This window comes from Astatotilapia calliptera, chromosome 10 (assembly GCF_964374335.1).
Source record: "Astatotilapia calliptera chromosome 10, fAstCal68.1, whole genome shotgun sequence".
NCBI classification, from domain to species: Eukaryota; Metazoa; Chordata; class Actinopteri; order Cichliformes; family Cichlidae; genus Astatotilapia; species Astatotilapia calliptera.
The window spans coordinates 17,292,671-17,316,168 of record NC_137431.1 but is presented as its reverse complement, the minus strand read 5'-3'; the positions used below and the strand labels follow the sequence as shown (position 1 = coordinate 17,316,168).

Genomic DNA, 23,498 nt, shown 5'->3' with positions numbered 1-23,498 from the left:
TGGGTGATTATAAATCCACGCTGTTTCTCAGTAACACCGGGATTACACACCCGGCCAGACCTAATCTATGTGCCTAACATCTGCCTCTGATGAGACACAAACACACTTGCGCATGCACCAACACACACACACGTGTGCACACCAGCATGCAGACACATACCTGCACGCAAACCCATCCGTGACCACAGTGATTACAAACGCAGTCAGTGTCTGGAGCAATTTCATCTCATGTATTTTATATACTTTAATAATATGAGTATGATCTGACAGAACATGCCTGCACGCTTAAAACAAGGCAACAAGGGAAAGAGGGGAAATGGAGTGGGACTAGGTGACGTCTATGCACATGTGCGGGGATACGAATTCACATCAGAAAGCCGCTCTCGGCCGTGTAGGAAGCTGTTTACCAGCTCTATCCCATCACTGCCCTCCCCCTGCTGTTTTAAGAGATTATTACTAAGGCAATCCGCTGGCATATGCCTGCAAAACTGCTATGTGCGAGACAGGGATGTTAACCATGCGCTTCATGTCCTTTATTGGATTTCCTTATGTGATGAAAGTGTATAAAGACCATCGGATTATGTCACATTTACACAACATTAAAATACAGTAATTGCCTCAAACTTTGGGACATTTCTTTGGCAGGGAAGATTTCCCTCTCTTGGCCACTTACTGCAAACTACACAAAGACCACAGAAAAAGCTGAATCCCATTTTCCGGGATATATTTTTTTTACCCTTCATTCATCTTTGCTCGAGCCCTAATATGCTGATATGCAGGGGCCTTCAGTGTTAAGCTGTTGGACTGCATTACAACACTTCTCAGTTTGTTCTGATCTTGTAAAAAACTGCTGCCTTAAAGAGAGGTGAGACAGAATGATGGATCAACAACTGCTGAGAAATATGGCTGCATCATGGGCTTCAGAGCTCAGCTTGTTATCTTCTCTGGCTCTAAGGAATTGGTACGCTGTCACCTTTAAGATTGCTGAGATCTGATTTAGCTAAGAAAAAGGGCTGGCTTGTGTTGTTCTTTGATCATCAGGGTTTTTATTTATGCCAGCAGAATAAGCATCAAGATTTGCTGATTTTGCTGCAACTTTAAGACTTTTATTAGGCCCTTGTTAAACGATGAAAGCGTGAAATGCCTTTGCTAGGAACCTTTACAGTCCATCTGACAATTCAAATGTAAGAACAATAAAAACACAATAAGATAAACACAGAAACATGTGTAGAAGACAAAAGGCGAGCTAACACCTTATTAATAATGGTGAAGTAAAAACGTCAACCTCTTCCAGTTTAACCTTTGCCTCAGTTCCAGTTTTCAAGCTGTGGTTTAAAATGATAATCTAACAGCATAAATTCCAAATCCAGATTGTACCAAAATCTCTTTACGTGTTATTTGGCTCAGGAGCCGTTTCCACTAAATTTCATACAGGATTTTTAAGCTTATGAGCCCATAGCTCTTTTTTTAAAAGGTCTTTGGAGGGATCTTTCCTATGAATTATAGTTGAAAAATACAAATAATAATAATAACCAGCCACACCTGTGAATATTTGTCTTTTTTAATGACCATTACTGCCTGTACCAAATTCAGTGATAGGTGAAAACTTAAAATTTAATTTATGCATTTAATAATTGTCAAAAATTAGTGAAAATTCCAATCGAATTTTTTTTGCAAAATCGATGAAATTCATCCTCTGGGACCACAGGTGTGAGTCCAAAATTTTAGATCTCCAAATCTGTTCTCAAAAACACTGAAGACTAGTTTGGCTATTTTTATGTTCCCACATCTTTAAATGTTTTGGAAACAACAAAAAGCTTTCAGTCCCATCCTAATATAATGATGACATGTTTGTATGCTCAGTATCTGTATGTACCCGAACTGTTTGGGCCAATGAAACTTTGCAAGAACTTTGTCACACATACAGCAATTCACTATGCGTTTGCGTTTTTTTAAAGATTTATTATTGAGATTTATTATATATCTCTCTTCACTTGATTTTCATGTATATTACGTTCATTTCATCATAACCCTGCAAATGAAAATGTGATGTTCCATTTTTCTTTTGCATTTGTTCACGTTCACACACAACCATATATATATATTGGTGTATATATTTTTGGTTTTCTGTTGTTAAATGAATGTAGCAGCGCTTCCTGCAAACCTGTTGTCAGTTGTGTTACTCAAAGATTAGATTGTTTATACTCATGAATACAATCCAATTATGGTTACGCTTGTTATATTTATTTAAATAACTCTCAAAACAACATAAAGTATAGACTCTATGCCTTTTCTTTTCTTTACACCTGGTACCTCCGACACTTGTTTTCATGGCACCATCTGGTAATTTCCAGAAAACTCTCTGCGGAACAGTGGCTTGTGTTAGCAAAGACTGCGTTATCAATATTAATAAGCCATGTTGTCATGTAGAGTACAGCACAAAGAACACAGCCATATGGAGACGCTACTGTATGTTACTGGCTCTTCTAGAGGGCTATGCTAAAACCCACTTTCTTTGATGAGATTCTCAGTACATTATTCATCTACATCCTCATTTCTGCGCTTATTCCCATAACATTAGGGTACACTGCCATAAGTAAGTGCTAAAAATCTTTTTTTTCTAAAGAGTATATATCAAAATAGGACCATTTATGGATTCAGATAGGGTTATAAATTGTAGGGTACTTGCATTTTTTTCTTTCTTTCTTGCTTCTTTAATAATCCTGGATTTATTATTTTTATTTTTACCTTAAAAGCCTTTCTTAGTGTTTTCTTTACTCAAAGGCTTATATGACAAAACTCAGAGGTTTAAGGTTACACATCACCGTGCTGTGCTGATAAAGGAGATTTCCTTGTAATTAAGAATGCCTTGAAGTTTTTTTTTATTATTATTTTTTAAGTGCTTAAGATTATCAAAAGTTCCTTCAAAGCAGACGAGCACTGTAATACATTAGCTTGAGATTCTGAAGTCTGTGAAGCACAGTCAGCGCAGTCTTATCGGGGATTTGCAGTTTCAATTAGCAGATTTAGATGTTTTGTGGTCTGTACCATCAAGACTATAGATTTTCTTTTCCTGGTGTGAGTAATATTATAAATTCATTCAGTCACTGTCCCTTCTATCGAGTTTATTCACATACTCAAAGCGTATGATTGTGTGCCCTGACCTCACTTGCCAGAGCTGTCTGTCTCCTGGTCATCACATCAGGCTCATGTGGAACTCATCATACTGCTTTGAGGATGACACTGGGCTGCTCTAATCTGTTCCTGCTGCTGTGCTTGAGGACATCAGGGTCATCCATTCGCCCAGCAGTGAAGAGTTAAACAAGTGGAATGGCACTGTCCTCAATGTGTCACCACAAGTATTGATGACATATGAATCCACCAGATCTGATGGAGAGACTGACTGCACTGTTACCCGTGTTATTAAGGATGAATGGGTTTAGCCTGCAACCTCCATTTACTGTTACTGCACTGTGCACAAAGTGAATTATAGCTTAGTCCATAAGTGGCACTCAGTAGAGACACTACTAAAGGACATTGGTTCAATCAATAGTGCACCGTATTTGCAAATGAAAGGCTTCAATTATATAGCCTGGCTCCAGCTGCATGGAAATGCTAATTGTAATACCTCAAAAGCCAACAGCATATTTGTACTTGCACACGAATAACTTCGGACAAAGAAAAAACAATCATTACATTTTCAAATTTGTCGTTTGCCTACGACGCATGCCTCACACAAGTCTGTGTGTGCTGACTGGACTTCCCATGCCGACCCACCGCTGTGTGTACACTTAGAGCATAACCAAGCTTTGTGCTGAGATCAAAGACAGATTCTGGGATGTCACGCTGGGGATAGGCAGAGGGGAAAATGAGGGAAAATCTTTGTTTGCACGCATGCCTCGGCAAAGTAGGTTAGGAGATGAAGAGTGAAAGTCAAAGACGGCAAGAGGTGTGAGAAATGGAGATGCGCATAAAGCCCAGTGGAAGGCACAAACGTTGTTTGTGAAGCCGTGAAGCCGTGTCTTCCTCGTGCTCAGTCTGTGGATTTGATGTTTTGCCACAGTGCCGCCTCGCCACGGACAGCGCGGTTTGCGTCGTAGTTCAGAGCATGGCAAGGACAACACAAACGGTCAGGGAAGGCAATTTGTTCACGCGTGTGTTCCCAGAACAGCAAATTAAATGAGGTTTCCGCCGGCGGTGCGATGATTTGGCATTTTTTTAAAAAATATATATATATATCTATCTATCTGAAGAAATAGCCTTCTTCTTTCCCGCGTGGGCACATGCAGGAGGAGACTTGGAGATGCCAGCCAGCAACCCGGGGACACTTGACGAGGATGGAGATTTAAAATATGAATGGACTGGACCTTATCTGGAGGACTATTTTCTGAACGACAAATAATTTGCATTCATTGCCAGAGAGAAGGTGTGGCAACCGCCGCGTGTCCGAGCTGCCCGTGGCACGTGGATGGATGACTTTTGTGCGAACATAAGAAAGAGCCGAGAGTACGTGTAACTTTATATGCCACACGTGATTCCCGCACAATAGCCCGGCAATTCATTCCCATCGCCTTTAAGTGGCAGACTCTCGTTGGGCTCTTGTGGAACTCGAAAGGGTGCGCTTAATGTTTCGTTTAGGACACGCCGGTACCGACGGTACCTGCGGGACATAAATTTACAGCGGCGATTCAAAAGCAGCTCGGGCTGTGGGCCAGTGATGCCGGACACATTAACACTTGTAAAGAACCGGACAGAGCCACGGCTGGGGCAGCTAGATCGCACCCTGGCCACAGAGGGGACCGCCCGCCCCGCCTGGGTCATTGCAATCCTGGCCAGTGTTTTGATCTTCACCACGGTGGTTGACGTGCTGGGGAACCTGCTGGTGATCATCTCGGTGTTCAGGAACCGCAAGCTGAGGAACGCGGGTAGGAGTTTTTCCCCCAATTCCGATAGTCTGAAAGGACGCAAAGGTCGGACAAAGTCAAACCACATGATCAGTGATCACAGAACTAACAATACTTCGCCATTAACCCAGATGGAAAAGATACAACTTACTGGAGTCTAGCGAGAGTTTGCATAATGATGTAGGTTACGTAGGCAATGCTGAGTGTGACATCTGCTCGGGGGTGAACACTGGTTATATAAAATCTTGTTTTTGTTTCACCCCGCACGTTTCTTAATCTCGGGCTACTTCTGCGCATTTCTTTAACCTATTGACCTCAGAGCGCACTTAGCCTTTCCGTGCCACTGTCATCAGAGCAACAACAAAAGAAATTACTCTAGTAAACTGTGCATTTTATGTGCCTTACCTTGAGGAAAAATATAAAAAATCAGTGACTAAACTGAACTCACATTAGGTACTGTCCAATTTAACCTGATTCTTTTGGATTTTTAACTTGATTTCAAATTAAACATCTTGGTAAAGCTCAGTTAATACATTGATGCTGATTAAAAGCTGCCAGGCACATGGACAGGATGCTTACAGTAGGTGCAGATGGGCACAGAAATGATACAGGCACAGATTTCACCTGTGCTTCAAGTTAGGGAATAGTGTGTTCAAGTAAATGTCGTGTAAGATGAATTAAGCTGCCACTGGAGCTCTTATTGATAGCTTGCACTGTTAAAGCTACTCTGACAGTCTGGCATCCCACTTTTCCCACACTTACACGCTCTACTAGTAAAGTTCACCGGCACTCTGAGTCACACTTACTATGAAAGGGCTGGTTAATAAGCAGAGGAGTCCCTCTGAAAAGCTTGCTATAATGGTGTTGATGAACTTATTTTGTTGTGAATGTAGGCGCCTCTGCATGCAGGACAAAAGTACTCTTGGACCTCTAATTCATCCAATTATAAATGAAATGAATAACTACAAATTTTTAGTGACTCATTCAAACTTTTAATGTGACTGGGTTTCTCCCTAATTCTCCATATTTATTACAAGCTTGAGATGCTTCTTTTGTGAACTGAAAACTAATATTTTATTCTAATGGAAATTTTAAAAAATGCTTAAGAACGAGACTGAGATTAAAAACTTGCCAAGATGGATATTTTATGCAGTGAAGTCTGCCACACAGTGCTGACTGGCTATTTTGTGCTTTATCAGGCAACAATTAGGGCAGGAAGTATGCATTTATTTGCATAATCTGTAAATCAGCAACTATTTTTCAGCCAGTAGGAAGCAACCAGGACTCATTTCCCCCTTATTAGTCAATAGGAAAAAAACCCTTAGGATTTATCAAAGCAACTACAAACTTTCATTGAAGCACGTAATGAAGTTGCCCTCACATCCACGAGTGGATATGAGGGCTTCTCATGAAGACGTTTTTTATTCCATTTGGGTGTATTCTCTTTCACTCAGATATACACAGTGATCACTGGAGCATTTGAATGCAACCCTGTCTTCAGGTTCAATTTTTTTAAATAGAGGTTTAGGTTAGGTTCATTGGATTCATAGCGCTAAATCTAATCAAGGTTATTTATTTATTGAAGCTATCAAGAAGCAGAATTCAGAAAATTAAGAAGTAACAAGTCGGGTGCCAGCATGAATCATTTCTTTTAGCAAGACATGACCTATAGATATCCTCATAATCATTATGTTATTAAACTTTACACACAGTGACAGCAGCATTCAGAGGATTTAGATAATCAAAAAGAAGGCTTCCCACTTGTTGAGAGAATAAAACAGAGATTATAGCCTATTAAAGAAAAGGTTGGCTGCTGCTGTAACCACAGAAAACGTTGGATATCTTCATCTCTGCTGTTTTCCCACAGTGACTCAGGCATTACTTTGATGGAACCCTTTTGAATATAAAGCATGATCAGTCTTTGGTGTACACTTAGGAGAAAATCTGCAGTGAGTGCATGCAGTCAAGTGCCCCCAGTGAGAATAAAACATTAACTGTCATTTGTCCAGTGGAAATCTCTCATATAGGCTTTCAAATGGCTTGGATCTTCTGGAAAAGGGGGATTAGGAGGCATGATCCCACCAAATGGATCAATTTTTAATTGTATAAAATGCGCATCTACAATTCCAACAACAACAACTGCTTGTACAAGGACAATCAGCACATCTTGTGATTAATCACATGCCAGCAATTTCCCCATATACACCCATTAGCATAAGACAATATATCAAACGCTTGATTAAAAATTGCTTAATTTCTATTAGAGATGGACCGATCCAATGTTACGTATCGGTATCGGTCCGATACTGACGTAAATTACTGGATCGGATATCGGAGAAAAATAAAAAAATGTAATCGATCCATTAAATATCAAAAAAGCACCTCACAAAACTTGCGACATGGCGTAACTCGGCTCATAACCGTAGCACATCGCAGCAGTACGGGTCACGTGATAGAGCGGCTGTGTGTATTTGTAGCCTCGCTAGCAATCCGGCATTTCATCTCCAAGGAAGTGATCCCAGAGAGAAGTAAAGCAAGTGTGTAAGTTCATCTCTGAATGTTTGTAAAGCATTCCAGCGTTAAGCTTAACAACCCATATATGGAGCAACTGCCTCTTCTCTCCCTCCCTCCCTCTCCGGCTGCTACTTCAATCGAAACTGATCAATGATCAGCTGATCGGCTTTTCTGTCACGAGTCCGTCTCTCTTGTTTGTTTATTGCTCACTTCGCGCCAGAAAGAGGAAACCAGCGACTGAACAACAGCAGCACGTTTAAGCTTGATAAGCTGTTGTTAGAATCTATTTATTATTACTTTCTAGACCAGGATCCTTTTCTATGTAGCTGACGGCTGGTAACTGTGCAGGGGCGGATCTAGCAAAGTTTAGCCAGGGGGGCCGATAGGGCATTAACTGGGAAAAGGGGGGCACAAAGACATACTTTTCTTTCTTATTCTCATTTAAAATGTCTAGCTTTTAATAAATAATTATCCGAATCTTACACCCAAAGTTTTAATCTGATGTAAAATGTATAGAAGTCTATTACTGTATATAGTAACTATTAAGTCCAATATACCCTAGTAAGCTATAGTACTATTTCCTTTGGGAAGATACCATTTGTTCAATCTACAATTCTGTTGAAGAAAGATGTTGAATCTATTTAATTATTCTTGAAAAATAACTGATTTCTGTGTATTTTTTTTTCCACACTGCATCAAATTATAGTTGATTACGTCAATTAAGCATCATGAGGTGGAGGGTGGGTGGTTCCCTATTTTTTATTTTTTTTGCTGGGAGTTTTAGAACCCTATTAGTTAGGTTGCTTAATATTTCTGCTAAGTACTCTTTAAAATACCAGAATAGGGAGGATGGTGTAGGTTTAAGTTTATTAGATTGATCAGTATTGCTGAACTATGAAATATTTTGGGTGCAGTGTATTTTTTGCATACAGGTATAACCAGAGATGGGCAGTAACGCGTTACTGTAATCTGATTACTTTTTTCAAGTAACGAGTAAAGTAAGGGATTACTATTGCAAAAACGGTAATTAGATTACCGTTACTTTCCCGTAGTAATGCTGCGTTACTGCGTTACTAAAACCGTGATTTTTTGCGAGAATGTCTCATGACAGTGACGTAAGCGAGTGCGCCGTTAGTGACAACAGCTGTGTGCAGATCAACAGTGGATCACATATCGATTGTGGGAGAGAGTATGAGCGTGCAGCATTTAAAGCGTGGAAGTACTGACCTTACTTTGAGTTTGATTCCATAAAAAGTGACAAAAACATTAGTGTCCATCGTGCGTGGGAAGAAAACTTCTTTTTACAGCGAAAAAAACCCCCTAAACTTCCAAGCAAGCACCAAGAGCGCAACGACGTAATGGGAAACTCACAGAGAAACTCGCGGATTCTTCAACTGACCGCGGCACACCTGCACCAGGGTAAACCTCCGCCTACCGAAGTCCTGCTTTACAGGTGAAAATAGAGCAACAGGACCGCTGAGTCTTTGACTTTATTTATTTTCTGCTGTGTTTTACTTGCATCTATTTGAAAGAGTGAGTGTAAACACAAAAAATATTTTATTTTATGTGCTGGAATGTGTAGAAAATAGGTTTAAATGTTAAACTAATTTATTCAAGTCAGAGAATGTTGCATATAATTAAATTTTTGCTTGATGCATAAAGTTAAAAGATTAAAACTAATAAAACAAGTTAAAAAAATACACTTTTCCATTTGATTACATTTTGTATGATGGATTATGCAGAAAAAGTAGAATTGGGCTGAAAGATCTATCGCTTTATCACCTCTTCAGGTTGTAAATCGTGTTTTTAAAAAGTAACTAAGTAACTAAGTAATTAATTACTTTTGAAAATAAGTAATCAGTAAAGTAATGGGATTACTTTTTTGGGGAAGTAATCAGTAATTAGTTACTGATTACTTTTTTCAAGTAACTTGACCAACACTGGGTATAACAGAATAGCTTTAGTGTTTGTTTGTTTTTTAACTTGAGTATGAACTTATACAAAAAGCAGCAAGATATTAAAAAAACTGTTTTATTGATTAAAAAATACACTATATCGGATTCATATCGGTATCAGCAGATATCCAAATTTATGGTATCGGTATCGGACATAAAAAAGTGGTATCGTGCCATCTCTAATTTCTATTCAAGATGTACTTGGATGGTAGGGGTTAGTCTTCCCATATATTTTTGTTTTCTTCTTCTTTTTGGCCACTCGCATGTGCATATTTCTGCCTTAAAGCTGATCTCTCTCAACTGAGACAGCCCACTCAGCAGTTCAAAAACCACACTGAACCCACGATGGTGAACTCGAAGGATGGCTCCTGTAGATTGAAATAACCCACTCGACAGTTTAGATGGGAAAACACCTGACCTAACAGTGGTATATTCACAGCCACAGCAGGAGCAGGAGGGTAGCGCACGATTGCTCACCATTGTTGTCATGGCTTTGCATAAGTCTCCCCTGTGGCAGTGAACAAAGTATACTGACAGCTGAGAGTAATTTTTCATAAGATGCTTGGTTGATGATTGACGACTAGCTCTCACCAACCCACGTATATGATGTATGCATCCCCATAGAAAATTGAATAGTAGAGACTCATTATTCTTTGGCTGAAAAGGCATCAAGATATCGGCTATTCATACAAATCAGAACTTGGAAGCACATTGTTCATGCAACCAGTCCGTGTGTGGAATGCGAAGTGATTGCACATTAACTTCTTTCCTGTCAATTATCTCTGTGTCTTGTCTGTTCAGGCACCTCCATGTTAAAGTTTCTCCCTCTCATCATTGGCTATTGTGTATGGACAAGCAGGTGCCACAGGCACACAATCACAAGCCAGTAAAACAAAAGTTTTTATTCATATGAAATCACTTGTTCAGGAAAATACAGTTAACTAGAAATGCAACTGTAATATTGTGCAGTTTTGTAGGAATGTGTGTGTTTGCACGGAAAAGCGCCTGCTGTACTTGTGTGGGGCAGAGGCTTTTGTCGCCTGAGATTTGTCTTTGAAGGCACTTAGGTGTTGCAAGCCTTCAAAGAGTGTTAGACAGGATCACACATTACAGAGACTCTCTTCAAAGAGACTTTATTTACATCATATCTCCTCCTGCTTCTCTCATTCCCTCTCTTGCTACGTTCTAAAACTCACTGCTTGCACAAATATAATGCTTAAGTATTCCTTAGTTAATACTTGGGGGAAGAAAACACCCTTTACCCAGTGAAGTTTTACACAATTTGCTTTCAGTCTACCTCTAAACATTGAAGCGAACTGTGAAAACCAGTTGTATTCTGTCTAAATCTGTGTTTTTGTCTGAAATTGTGCTCCTGTGAACTTTTTTCAGTGTCCATTTAAAAGTGTGCACATGTAAGTACAGTCCAAATCAATGTATGAATGAGGTGCTCTTATTTTGCAGCTGTATCCAGGTTAGATTAAAACCTCCGTACCCAGAGTAGACAGGTATCCCACTATAAACTAATGGCTGCTGTGGAAATCTGAAATGAATGTAGGTGAACACAGGCAGGTTACCTTTATGAGTTTTATTGACCTTTGCACAGCAGTCAAGTAAGAGTACAGACAGCATGACAGCAGTCTAGATGCTTTTTGAAAAAGCAGAATTATAAACAGTAAATCAGATGCTGAAAAGGAAAGTTGTCTGCTATGGTCACAGCATACTCATAACTCATACATTAACATGTGTTACATATGAAAGAATGAACTAATATGGAGCCTGCTATTCTGTAAGTACAGCTTATAAATGTTGCAATTTGATTCCACATATTTACTGTATCACTGAATTAGTAGCTCATATGATAATGGCTTTAAAAATAATAAATGCATCAGCAAAGTGTGAGGATGTTTTGTCCATGTGTGACATGCATGCAATTCCATTTTTCAGTGACACTGTGGTATACGGGTTTGTATACCTGAATACTGAATAAAATTAAGATGGAATATTAGTCGTGAAAAAATTAGAGATTTTCCAACATCACATCATGGTTGCCTCTGCCAATGGTTGGACAGCTCCTGAGATCCACAGTCACCTAAGGTGACTTATCAGGGAGCCAGATACCAGAAGCCAGAACAGCCATGCTACCAGAAGGTGCCGAGGCTGTTCACTAAAAATGCTGTCACACACAATTTGCTGCTTACACAACCCTGAATCCAAAAAATTCATGGGCAGGTGCTTCGGACTGTGGGAATTGGTATTTTGTCGACACTGTGTGAAGTCAACCTCTATACTCAGTGCCCAAGAAGAAAGCCATTGTTTACAAAATGGCACAAAGGGCACATAAAAGGAAGCCTGATGAATATTGGCAACACACTTTTGGCAATATGAAACCAAAATGAATTGTGCAGGATTTCTGGCATGGGTCTGGCCAGGACTACCACAGTGACTGCATAATGCTGATGGTGAAACAGGGAAGTTCGGGCGTGCTGCTAAGGGATGCATGAATACAAAGGCTATATGTGCAATTACATTTATAAATGGCACTGTGGTTTGCAAGTTTGTATACCTGAATACTGAATGAATGAAGATGAACTACAAATCCTGAAATAAGAAAACATTTTCCAACATTACAATGATTTCAAACACTGTACCACACATGAAAAAACTGTGAGCTGGCCAAGTATGTCTCCTGATTTTAATGAGAGCTGAAAAATATTATGTGCGGAAACAAATCTACAGATTTATGCAAGGTTGATCCGTGGCCATGAAGAATAGAATTTTTACTGAAATAAAAACCCAGATGTAAATAATATTAAGGAAATAAAAGGATGAAAGCTTGGGAACAAATTGTGCAGTGCAGTCTAGTGCCTCCCATCTGAGCCAGAAATGTCAGCGAGAGCACTGCTGTTCCAACTGCATATAGAGTACTTCACCACTATGTTGTTGGGAGTCTGGACTCCCAAGCTGAACTCATCAAGCTTGAAGTTCCAAGAATGCCAGTCTGAACTTGGCATACACCATACTGAGAATGGCCTTGGGTCTTTTGGTCCCCTCCGCTCTTAATGGTGCTAAAGCATTCAAACCACCTCTCAATATACTCTATGCCTTTCTGTTTGTCTGTGTTGGATCTACTCTTATTCTTAATTATACTACTTCTCTGTCATAGCTTTGGCTGTTTTCACAGTGATAAGACATGAAAAAGATGATTAAGGAATGACTTTAACAGAGAGAGAGAGAAATGTCAAGCCTGTAAATTTACAATTACTCTTGTGAGATACTTTTGAAAGCTCAGACACTTCTTAAGACAATTTGATTGCAAAGGCAAATGTCTTCCTGACATTGGAGCTGACCGGTTTTTGTGGCCATGGTTAGGGACTTGGCTACAAATGGGTGCGCAGATGCTCTATGTAGTGATTATGAGTTGTCCGAGAAGTTTGCAAATAGGTCTGCATGAATGACGTAGGAAATGAGATGAGAGACAGAGAGAGAACTTCTGTTAAGCTGCTAATGGACAACCTCAGCTTTTTAATTTATTGGACAGTTCCCAAGTCTACACTCCACATCTTTACATTTTTAGGCATTCAGCTGACACTTTAATCCAGAGTGTGTCCCACTGAATAAGTATGGGGGATTTCTTTGTCTTGTGCAAAGACATTTTGACAGGACATACAGCTGTTGGCAGACTATTGCAGACAATCTCTCTGAATATTAACTCTGTCCTGCTGTCCTGTCTATACTGGTAATTGTTACCAGATGAGCATTTAATGTCAATCTGAGCAATAGGCTATTAACAGCTATGGCATACGGTGATTTTAAGAGAACTGAGACTGACATCCCTCCTTTTTGTACAAAGAAGAAAGTAAAAGAGTTCCATTATGCATTCACAAGTGATTTGTTTGATAAATGCTGAGAATTAGGCTAAGATATATGAACACACAGTGACGCATTCAGTTATTTTCAAAATAAATCATCCAACTTAGAATAGATATGAAAATGTAATATAACCATTTTTGAATAACTGCAGGCACACACACACGCACACACACACACACACACACACACACACACACACACACGCACACACACACACACACACACACACACACACACACGCACACACACACACACACACACTTGCTTGACCCTTCATTATAACCCTTATTTCCTGCTTCATTTGTTTCTTAACCATAACCTACTGCTTCCACACTCATGTTAGCAGACTTTTGTGAAGAACACTATGTACATTCTTACTTGTGTAGAGTGGAAACTTGGACATGGTAGAGGTCTCACCTCACACACAGCAAGCTTTTTGGTAATGAACTGAAATGTTTGCCATTTTGAACTTGTGATGCCTCTGATCACATATAATAACTAACTCAGCTATTAAGGCCAAGGTAACAATGTATAATGTCACCCATAGATAGGTAACACTTTCTGTTACAGCCCAGCAATGATGTGCTATTAGTGGGGTTATAAGGTGGAAACAAGAAGGTAATAACATGGAAATAAGTTATAACAAAAATGGTTTTAATAGAATAATATTACATAGAAGATTATTTAATTGAGTGATACAGGGTCAGAACCTAGAGAAATAATGTTGAAACAAATGTATGTTTATTTAATAAAGCAATAAAGAGCGATGTCAGTTAGAATTTATGTATGTAATAAAGTTGTAATATCAAAGTAATAATCGATGATTAAAAAATTGTATTGTGTTACCACATTTTAATGTTGAAATTAATACTGCATTTTGTCCCCAGTAACCTTTCAATTTGAGCATAACAGTTTAAATATTATAATTAATGCTGTGGCTTATTACCATGAAGCTTGTTACCTGGAAGACCTTTGGTAGAAAACTAACATTGTAAATGTGCAGTCTCCCTCTAAAAGTAATCAGGGTACATAATATAAGTGTTACTGAGTGATAAATTGAATTTAAGCATCTGTGAATGTATATATGGTTAATTTTCTGCTAATTACATAAACAATTCTTCCTTCCTCCAGCTTAAAAGATTCAGTTAGCCACAAAATGCTCACCATGTTAAACTAGACTTACTATTACTTTGTCATTATTTGGTTATTATATATATTGGTATTTAAGTGGTAATAACTTACAAATATTATAACAAATATTGCTTCCACTACTACCACATCATTACCAAGCTGTAATATAAAGTGCAACAATAATATAAAAGCCTGATGGTCAAGTTACACTCCAGGGAAATAGCAAACGTACAAAAGTATGCAGTTTAACTTCTATCCTAAAATTTTAGCTACTTAAAACTTCCCTTACTCTGGTCCAGCATCTCATCTCTTGTTAGATTATATAGATTTTAATATTCCATTCGTTGCTTTAAAAAAATACAGTAGTTAGGCCCATCTTTTCCAACAAGACCCAGTAGGCATCTTTAGATCCTTGGTTCATTTTCGTTCCTCTCATAATTTATGCATCCAACCAAGGTTTTTTGCCATGGGGGCACTTGGGTGTTTGATTTTAATTCATTAAAATCAAAACAGGAGATAAGCAAGCTGAACAGGTTGTCAGTTCAGTCAGATTTTGTTTAATCCTGAAAAGCTTTCTCAGCTTTCTGGAGTACAGATTTAAAAAAAAGAAGAAAAAAAAGAAAAAAAGAAAGTTCTGAAAAGGCAGACAGATGAAGGTAGATTCATAGCATTTTCCCAACCACCCTAATGGAACCTGTACAACAGAGGAGATGGTGAAAAACAGGCAGAGAGGTAGCGATAACAGAGATGAAAATGGGGCAATGTTAAACTGTAGCTCAAAATGATTAAAGGAAGATTTTAGGTGCAAAGCCCTGTTGCTAGTTTTATTTGCAACAATTTGTTTATTTTATATTAACTTATTTGGAAACATGCATCTTACATCCCATTGTGACAAATATTAGCCACTAAGCCTAGTTCCTCATGTAATTTCAAGTAGAATCCATAGGGGAGCTGAGTTACCACTGATCTATAATGCACAGAAAAAGAGTGCCTATGGGGCTTCGGGGGATTTTCTGTATGTGTGCTGGGCTTTGGCATATAATTCTTTCATCATTCGGATTCTCTGTTTCTCTTTTTTTTTGTCCGACTCAGTGAGTATTTAGGCAGAAGTGAAGGTTGGACATGACTGCTGGGGATGTTTTCTGCAGCATTAAGTGCTCTGGGAATCTACTTCTGCCAGAGCTGTGCCCAGGCACTGTCCTGTCTCTTTTGGGTGAAGCATGAATTCCATAATTCCCTTGAACGCAGACAGCTGGATAAAGGAAACAGGAGGACCTCAGACCATCTAGATGGAGAGCAGCAAGCAGACAGAAAGCAAGAGAGTGAGATGCGAAAGGAAAGAGCGGTTTAGAAAGAGCTCAAAAACAGAAAAATTATAAGGACACGGACTATGAAATACAGAAAGACAGCCCAGTGTTTATATAAGAGACAAACAGGACTGAAATCCCTTGCTATGGAAAGTAGGAGAGTGATGTTGTGTTTCACAGGCGCAGCCAAGACAATGTAAGAACTACTGTCATGTGTCATCAGAATCACCCAGCTGTTATCAGTACTTTGGTGCTGAGATGGGGGATGATTCAGTAGTTTGCATGAACGCGCGCACGCGCACGCAGCAACTGACAGAACAATCTCCTTTAATCTCAATAACCATGAACATGATAGATTGACCCATTTAATCTGCAAAGCAAGTGATTGGTAATTTCATTGCTTTACTCCTTATCAAATCCTGTAGTGTCTGCCGTATCACTACCCCCCACCCCACCCGTATCCATAATGCATGCATTGTGATAATTTGAAGTGCATTATGTAACAATTTCTCAAAACCTTCAGGCAGCAGTGGGTGAAGAGGTGGAAGAAGCAAGGGATTTGCTGCAAGAGAAGGAGGAGAAAGGAAGCGAAAAGAGGAGGGAGGTGAAACAGAGAAGCCCTGAAAAATCAAGGGCAATCTAGGATGAGAAAATGAGAATAGGATAAAAGAGGGAGGTGTTACAGGGATGTGCAGAACTGTATTCATGCAAGCAACTTCAAAACAAGACAGGCAAAATGTTTGTTTGTGGCAGCAAAGGAGACAGTGGAGGGGGACTGACGCCTCTTTCTAATCCGCACGTCGAAGCAGCCCTACAGAGAATAAGATAAACATGGTCAGTGTACATAAAAGCTTAAAAGGCCAAGTGTGAAAAACACGATACTGTCTTTAAATGTGGCTGGGAAGCCTTTTGAGTCTTTGTTTGACAAAGCCAGCAGAGACATGCGAAAAGGTAGGTGGACAGAGAGGGGAGGTGGCATACAGCAAGGGGCCTGAGGCAGAATCAAGCCCAGACCGCTGCAGGACACACCAAGGCTTCTGTGTATCCTTGCACACTCATCCAGGAGAGCTTTTATCTAATATCACATGAATACAAGAGTTTGTGTCCATATAAAAGTGGTAATTTTTTTAAATTAAAAAATAACTAAAATCCCTAATAGCACAACTTGTATCATAGCAAAATGCACAAATTAAAATGTATTACATCTACCCGTTTCCAAAGCAGTAAACCCCGGTGCTGGTATTTATGATACAGAGTGCTTTGCTACAAACAAAATTTTAAAAGGAAAAGTGTTTTTTATTTAACCCGTTTTCTCTTCGTTAAACCCTGAAGTCATGTTTAATACAGTGCGGCGGTTCTGATATATCTTGTTAGAGGAGGTCATATAATCAGCCTCTTCCTGAAAGAAAGCACTGATTAAAGAGGTATGTGTAAAGAAAGCTGAAACTGTTTCTGATTGATTTCAAATACCGAGAATTGAATACTAAATCAAAACTCATTGATTTTAACTCATGCATAGTTTAGTCTTTTTCAAACTCTAGTTAAAGATTCTCAAGGTTCCAGAGTTATAATGTGAATATCTCATTTCATACATAAATTCATTTTTCGTCATGTTCACCTTTTTAAAGTTGTTCAACTTTCTCCTTTGTACTTTTCACATTTGCAGCTGAATGGACTCGAGAGCTTGAGCGAACAAGACATTTGTTCACTCAGGTAATTGTTGTTCTATTGTGTCCACTTAAACAAGTTTCAAACATGTATTTGCCAGGGCACGTCAGGCTGTCCTCAGGCCTTTTGCATCTCACTTAAATCACATTACGGCCACAGTTGAGCATCAAGGGTATTTTAAGCCATTATTTGAAACAACAACAAGCATCGCTTTTCATGTCCTCTCGTGTTTACCCCCCCTCCATTCCACAATTTATGATCAGAGTATGTTCGCAGCTCGGGTATGTCTTGGCAGCTGCTACAAGACAGTTCGAGTACTCAGATGCTGGGTATCCAAAATGCCAAGTTTTCTGATCAAACACAAAAGTGCCCAGAGAAATTAAAGCCCTTCAAAGGCTACAGTCAGTCAACTGGATGTAATCCTGTAAGTAATGATGTGAAGAGACAAAGGCAATATTTTACATAATGAAAGAGGCTGTGCCTTAAAGACTCTCTTTTGTGGTTTCATAATCAATAATGTCAATAGGCATTTCTCCATGTGTGCAGTGCAGCGGTAATCCTGATTTTTATTTTCTCTGTGTTCACTGTTATAATGATAAGCTAAGACAGCTTTCTGATTTAATCATCTGCTTTGCTTTACAGTTCAATGTGCACTTCAAAGGTCAATCTGCTAGGACTAACCAGACTTAATGTCTGTGTGCTGGACTCAGGAGAAAAGCCACTAAGCCACAGAATCGCAGCAATATGTGGGTCCACTATGTAAATGTACTAAATCACAGGTATAGTGTTGTACTTAGAATCTACTCTTCTGGAAGGTAAATGCTTTTTTCCCCCACCGTAGCTTTGTGTTTGTGATACATATAAGTATAATCCTATATAACAGTCTAATTTGAAGATTTTTCCCATCCCACTGCCTCCATTGTTGATTTCCAAACTCTACAATAAACTATTGCAAACGCCGCATGAATTTAGTGGAAGAGTGAAGTGTATTTGCTGTTAAACCTCACTGCACGGCAAGCCTGGCAGCATGTGCCACTAGACCGAGCACAGCAGCATTTTTAATGTGAAGGAATAGAGGGAGGAATGGACGAGGGTCTGTGTTGTGCATTTGAAATGCAGGGGGTAGGAGGTAAGAAGGGTTTGGTTTGCCTGAGGCAAAACGTCCGCAAAGTGCATATTGAATGTGAATTGTCCTGATCTGAGTTCATCTCCACATTCAAACAAAAGCTTACCAATGGATAGCAAAAACTATCTAATACACACATTATTTGTAGGCTTGGGACATGTGCTATGAGTTCTTCATATGCCATTCACTGTACAACTTAACAGTAAGATTTTATCTGCCTTGAGCTGGATTGACGGTTTTGCAAAACAGTTGGCAGCTACATTTCTGCTCCCCTAGCCTCTGACATGTTACATGTTCTGTTTTTTACGTCATATATTTTTTTCTTTATAGAGGAGACTAATAGCCAGCAATACTTACTGAAACATGTCTCTGTCATGTCTGTGAATAAACAACAGTAGTAGTTCTAACTAAGCTCTTCAGATTTGGTTTCCGGGACAGGAAAAGTTGCAATACGATTAATAAATAGAAACAACCAATATGTTGAATATTTTGAAAATGTAATATTTGAAGTGGCAGTCACATAGTAAACAGTAATAGTTACCTACTTAACACTGGACGTTGGTTAGACGTGCAGGTTGTGTCTTTAGAGATGGCACGATACCACTTTTTTTATGTCCGATACCGATACCGATATCATAAATTTGGATATCTGCCGATACCGATATGAATCCGATATAGTGTTTTTTAATCAACAAAACTGTTTTTTAAATATCTTGCTGCATTTTGTATAAGTTCATACTCAAGTTTAAAACAACAACTACACTAAAGCTATTCTGTTATACCTGTATGCAAAAAAAATGTTTCATAGTTCAGCAATACTGATCAATCTAATAAACTTAAACCTACACCATCCTCCCTATTCTGGTATTTTAAAGAGTACTTAGCATAAATATTAAGCAACCTAACTAATAGGGTTCCAACTCCCAGCAACAACAAAAATAAATAAATAAAAAATAGGGAACCACCCCTCACGCTCCACCTCATGATGCTTAATCAACGTAATCAACCTTAATTTGATGCAGTGTGAAAAAAATGCACAGAAATCAATTATTTTTCAAGAAATATTAAATAGATTCAACATCTTTCTTCAACAGAATTGCAGACTGCACAGATGGTACCTTCCCAAAGGAAAAAGTACTATAGCTTACTAGGGTATATATATTAGACTTAATAGTTACTATATACAGTAATGGACTTCTATTCATTTTGCATCAAATTAAAACTTTGGGTGTCAGATAATTATTTATTAAAAGCTTGACATTTTAAATGAGAATAAGAAAGAAAAGTATGTCTTTGTGCCCCCTTTTCCCTGTTAATGCCCTATCGGCCCCCCTGGCTAAACTTTGCTAGATCCGCCCCTGCACAGTTACCAGCCGTCAGCTATGTAGAAAAAGATCCTCAAGTAGAAAGTAATATTAAATAAATTCTAACAACAGCTGATCAAGCTTAAACGTGCTTCTGTTGTTCAGCCGCTGGTTTCCTCTTTCTGGTGCAAAGTGGGCCAAAAGCAAACTAGAGACATGGACTCACGACAGAAAAGCTGATCAGCTGATCGTTAAGCAGTTTCATGATTGAAGTAGCAGCAAGAAGAGGCAGTCGCTCCATATATCGTTTGTTAAGCTTAACGCAGGAATGCTTTACAAACATTCAGAGATGGACTTACACACTTGCTTTACTTCTCTCGGGATAACTTTGTCGGAGATGAAATGCCGGGTTGCTAGCGAAGCTCCAAATGCTATCCAGACCACCGACAGGTCCCGCATGCCACAGCCGCTCTATCACGTGATACATACTGCTCCAACGTGCTAACGTTCTGAGGTGAGTTACGGTGTATTGCAAGTTTTGTGAGGTGCTTTCGTGATATTTAATGGATCGGATTACATTTTTTATTTTTCTCCGATATCCGATCCAGTAATTTAGGTCAGTATCGGACCGATACCGATACGTAATATCGGATCGGTCCATCTCTAGTGTCTATAATGAATCCATCAGTCCATGACCAATTCTGCACATCTATACGACGTCCAAACTAGGTCCACAATTTGGGTGTCCAGCCATGACATTATATGATGTTCAACATTTGAACTTTGGACTGGGTAATTCTTTTGGACATGATGTGGACATCTAATGACAGGTGCAGGGAATTTACATGATTAATAAAGGTTGATTTTCTGGTTTTTCTTTAACTGGTTTATTTATTCCAGTTAATCAACTTATTTGAAGTAACAAGTTTAAAACGGTCACTAATTAAAATGTATTGAAATATTTAAAACATTGAAATCCATGATAAAATGTAAATAATAATGGTTAAAGTATTTTGATAGGAGTGCAATGGGTTTAATAAGTTTAAAAGAGCATTTGCATGATATGTGTTCAGCTTTACTAGTATCCTGTTTTAGTGTGACGAGCTCATGATTGTAAGACGACGTGTGGTTGTGATCAGTAGCTGGACTGAGAGAAGTTGCAACGGAAAGTACGAGAAGTTTGTGCAAATGCGTATGTATGAACTCGACTATCTGCTTGACAGCCTTTGTCATTGTGCGCATTTTGCAAACTTGGAGTTGTCTGCTGATCACTTTACATTCCTTCACACGCAACTCTTATTATTTAGTCCCATATCAGAAGGTGGGATACTGTTCCAGATCATTTTCTAATAATGTCATTTTATCAAATGATAACTGGAAATGCATACAAAGGTGAAAAACATAGCTACAGAAAAATTAACTGGTAGCATATAGAAAACACATCCTCCACCCTCTGGAAAAATTGGTACCACAGAAGTGAGTCTAAATTTGACGTTGAAAGACGACTACATTTGGACTATAAATAGACATGGAGGTCTATTGATAGATGTAACAAAACGTCATCTGGCATTACAAAACAACCTTTTCAGTGGACCAAAATTGGACGTCCACAAATATACATATAAAAGACGGCACTCTGGTGCCACTTTGCGCAGTGGGAAAATGTTTTTTTTTTCAACCCTGCTAAGATCATTAAATTCTTAATACGGTCACTGGCAACTTCTTTTCTAGATAAACCTTGGCAGTAATGGATTGGACCTCCTTTTGCTTCATGGCACAGATTAAAAAAAGGGACTTTGGTTCTTATTGACATGATGCCATCACCAATTTTGCTGCAGATGCATCATCTGCACATCCATGGTGTGAATCTCCAGTTCCACCACATCCAAACAGTTCTCTGTTGTACTGAGATCTGTTGACTGTTGAAACAGTTTAGTACAATGAACTCATTGTCATGTTCAAGAAATCCGTTTGACCTTTGTGACATGGCACGTTATCCTGGTGGAAGTACCCACTGGAACAGGGGTACACTGTGGGTATAAAGGGTCATGGGCATGGTCAGGAACAAGCTGTGGTATTTAAATGATCCTCAGGTGGTACTAACGGGACCAAAGTGTGCCAAGAAAATATTCCCAACACTACTACACAACCACCAGCCTGAACTGCTGATACGTGGTAGGGTGAATTGATGCTTTCATGTTATTCTGCAGAATTCTGACCCTACCATTCGAATTTTGCAGCAGAAATTGAGATACATCATACAAAGCATTTTTGTAATCTACTATAGTCCAGTTTTGGTGAATCCATTTGAAATGTAGCTTTAGGCTTTTCTTCTTAGATGACAGGAGTAACTCTCAGTGTGGTCAAATTTTGATGTGTTGTGCATTCATAGATGCCTTTCTGACTATCTTGGTTATAAAGAGTGGTTATTTAAATTGCTGTTGCATTCCTATCAGCTTGAAGCAGTGTGGCTATTGTCTTCTGAGCTCTAGCACTCAGCGATTTCACACTTACTGGATATTTTCTCTTTTATCTGACCATTCCCTGTAAGTCCTAGAGATTGTTGTTGTGTGAGAAAATCCCAGTAGGTCAGCAGTTTCTGTAATGCCGTCTGGGACCAACACCCATATCATGTTCAAAGTCACTTACATCACCTTTCCTTCCTATTTTGATGCTTGATTTGAACTTAACAGGCTGTCCTAACCATGTCTAGATGCCTAAATGAACTGAAATGCTGCCATATGATTGGCAAATGCAGTTGAAGAGGTGCATCCATAAGAGTAGCCAGTGAGTGCAAATGTGTTTTCTAATGTTATAGTGCTTTATATTCTGTGTAGTGTCGCCTGTTTGTCTCATGAAAGTAATGGGAAGTACAACCAGGCCCATCAAAGCACTTGCTGAACCAGACTGAAGCTTCAGCTCAGGGGTCTGTTGTTCTGTTTCAGAATACATCAATTACAACAAAAAGATGCCGGCTCCCACTAAGCACATGCATAACTATATGTGACACTTGTGCATGTTGGGGAAGCAAGAAAAGTAATTATAGGTGAGAAAAAAAAACTTGTACTAAGAAATCCAGCAATAGAGTGTACTGACAGATCTTTTTGTGTTGGTCTCAAGACAATTTGTGAATTAGTCACAGAATGAGATTTGTTTGTTGTGTATGTGGACATCAATTTTCCTTTTTCTTCTGACAGTCAGTTCAAGTTTTCTGGAGTCAATATTTTTTTAGACCAGCGCTAAGACAGCTGAGCTGTTTAACATGTATTAAACATACTTAATAGAAATTCTATGTAAACAATTTCAATATAAAATTACTGCAATTTTATACTGAAAGTTTCTTGTGGGATTCACACTCCAGTGGTATTTGTGTAAATCCCTTGAATTCTTCCTCCTAAAGTGGATTTTATTAATGTTTGAAATGAGATACACTTCTATATTTTATATATAATTTTTCATTTATATAAATGGCATGTTAAGGGGAATTATTGTCCATGAAAAAAATGTATACATTTTTGAAAACTTATTTTGCTTCACTCTAACTTAAGGTCAGTCTAGAAACCAGAGTAGCATCACTAATGTGGCATGCATGAAAGGTACAAAAGTTACAAATTGAAAGTCACTGACAATGAAGTGGAAAAAAAGACATAAACCATTCATGCTGCATATTAAAATTTTGATGCTTGAAGATGTTCGAACAGGAAGGAAAAGAAATGCTG

At 38.8% G+C, this 23,498-nt stretch overlaps 1 protein-coding gene across 1 annotated transcript in view; it reads left to right on the top strand.

Annotated features, from left to right (window-relative positions):
• The first annotated feature begins 1,757 nt into the window (after positions 1-1,757).
• mtnr1bb (melatonin receptor 1Bb) overlaps positions 1,758-23,498 on the top strand; it is a 59,370-nt gene continuing 37,629 nt past the window's right edge. The window contains exon 1 of the mRNA XM_026181530.2: positions 1,758-4,925. Coding sequence (XP_026037315.1) covers positions 4,718-4,925 — 208 coding nt within the window. The 5' untranslated portion in view covers positions 1,758-4,717. The remainder of the gene's footprint in view (positions 4,926-23,498) is intronic.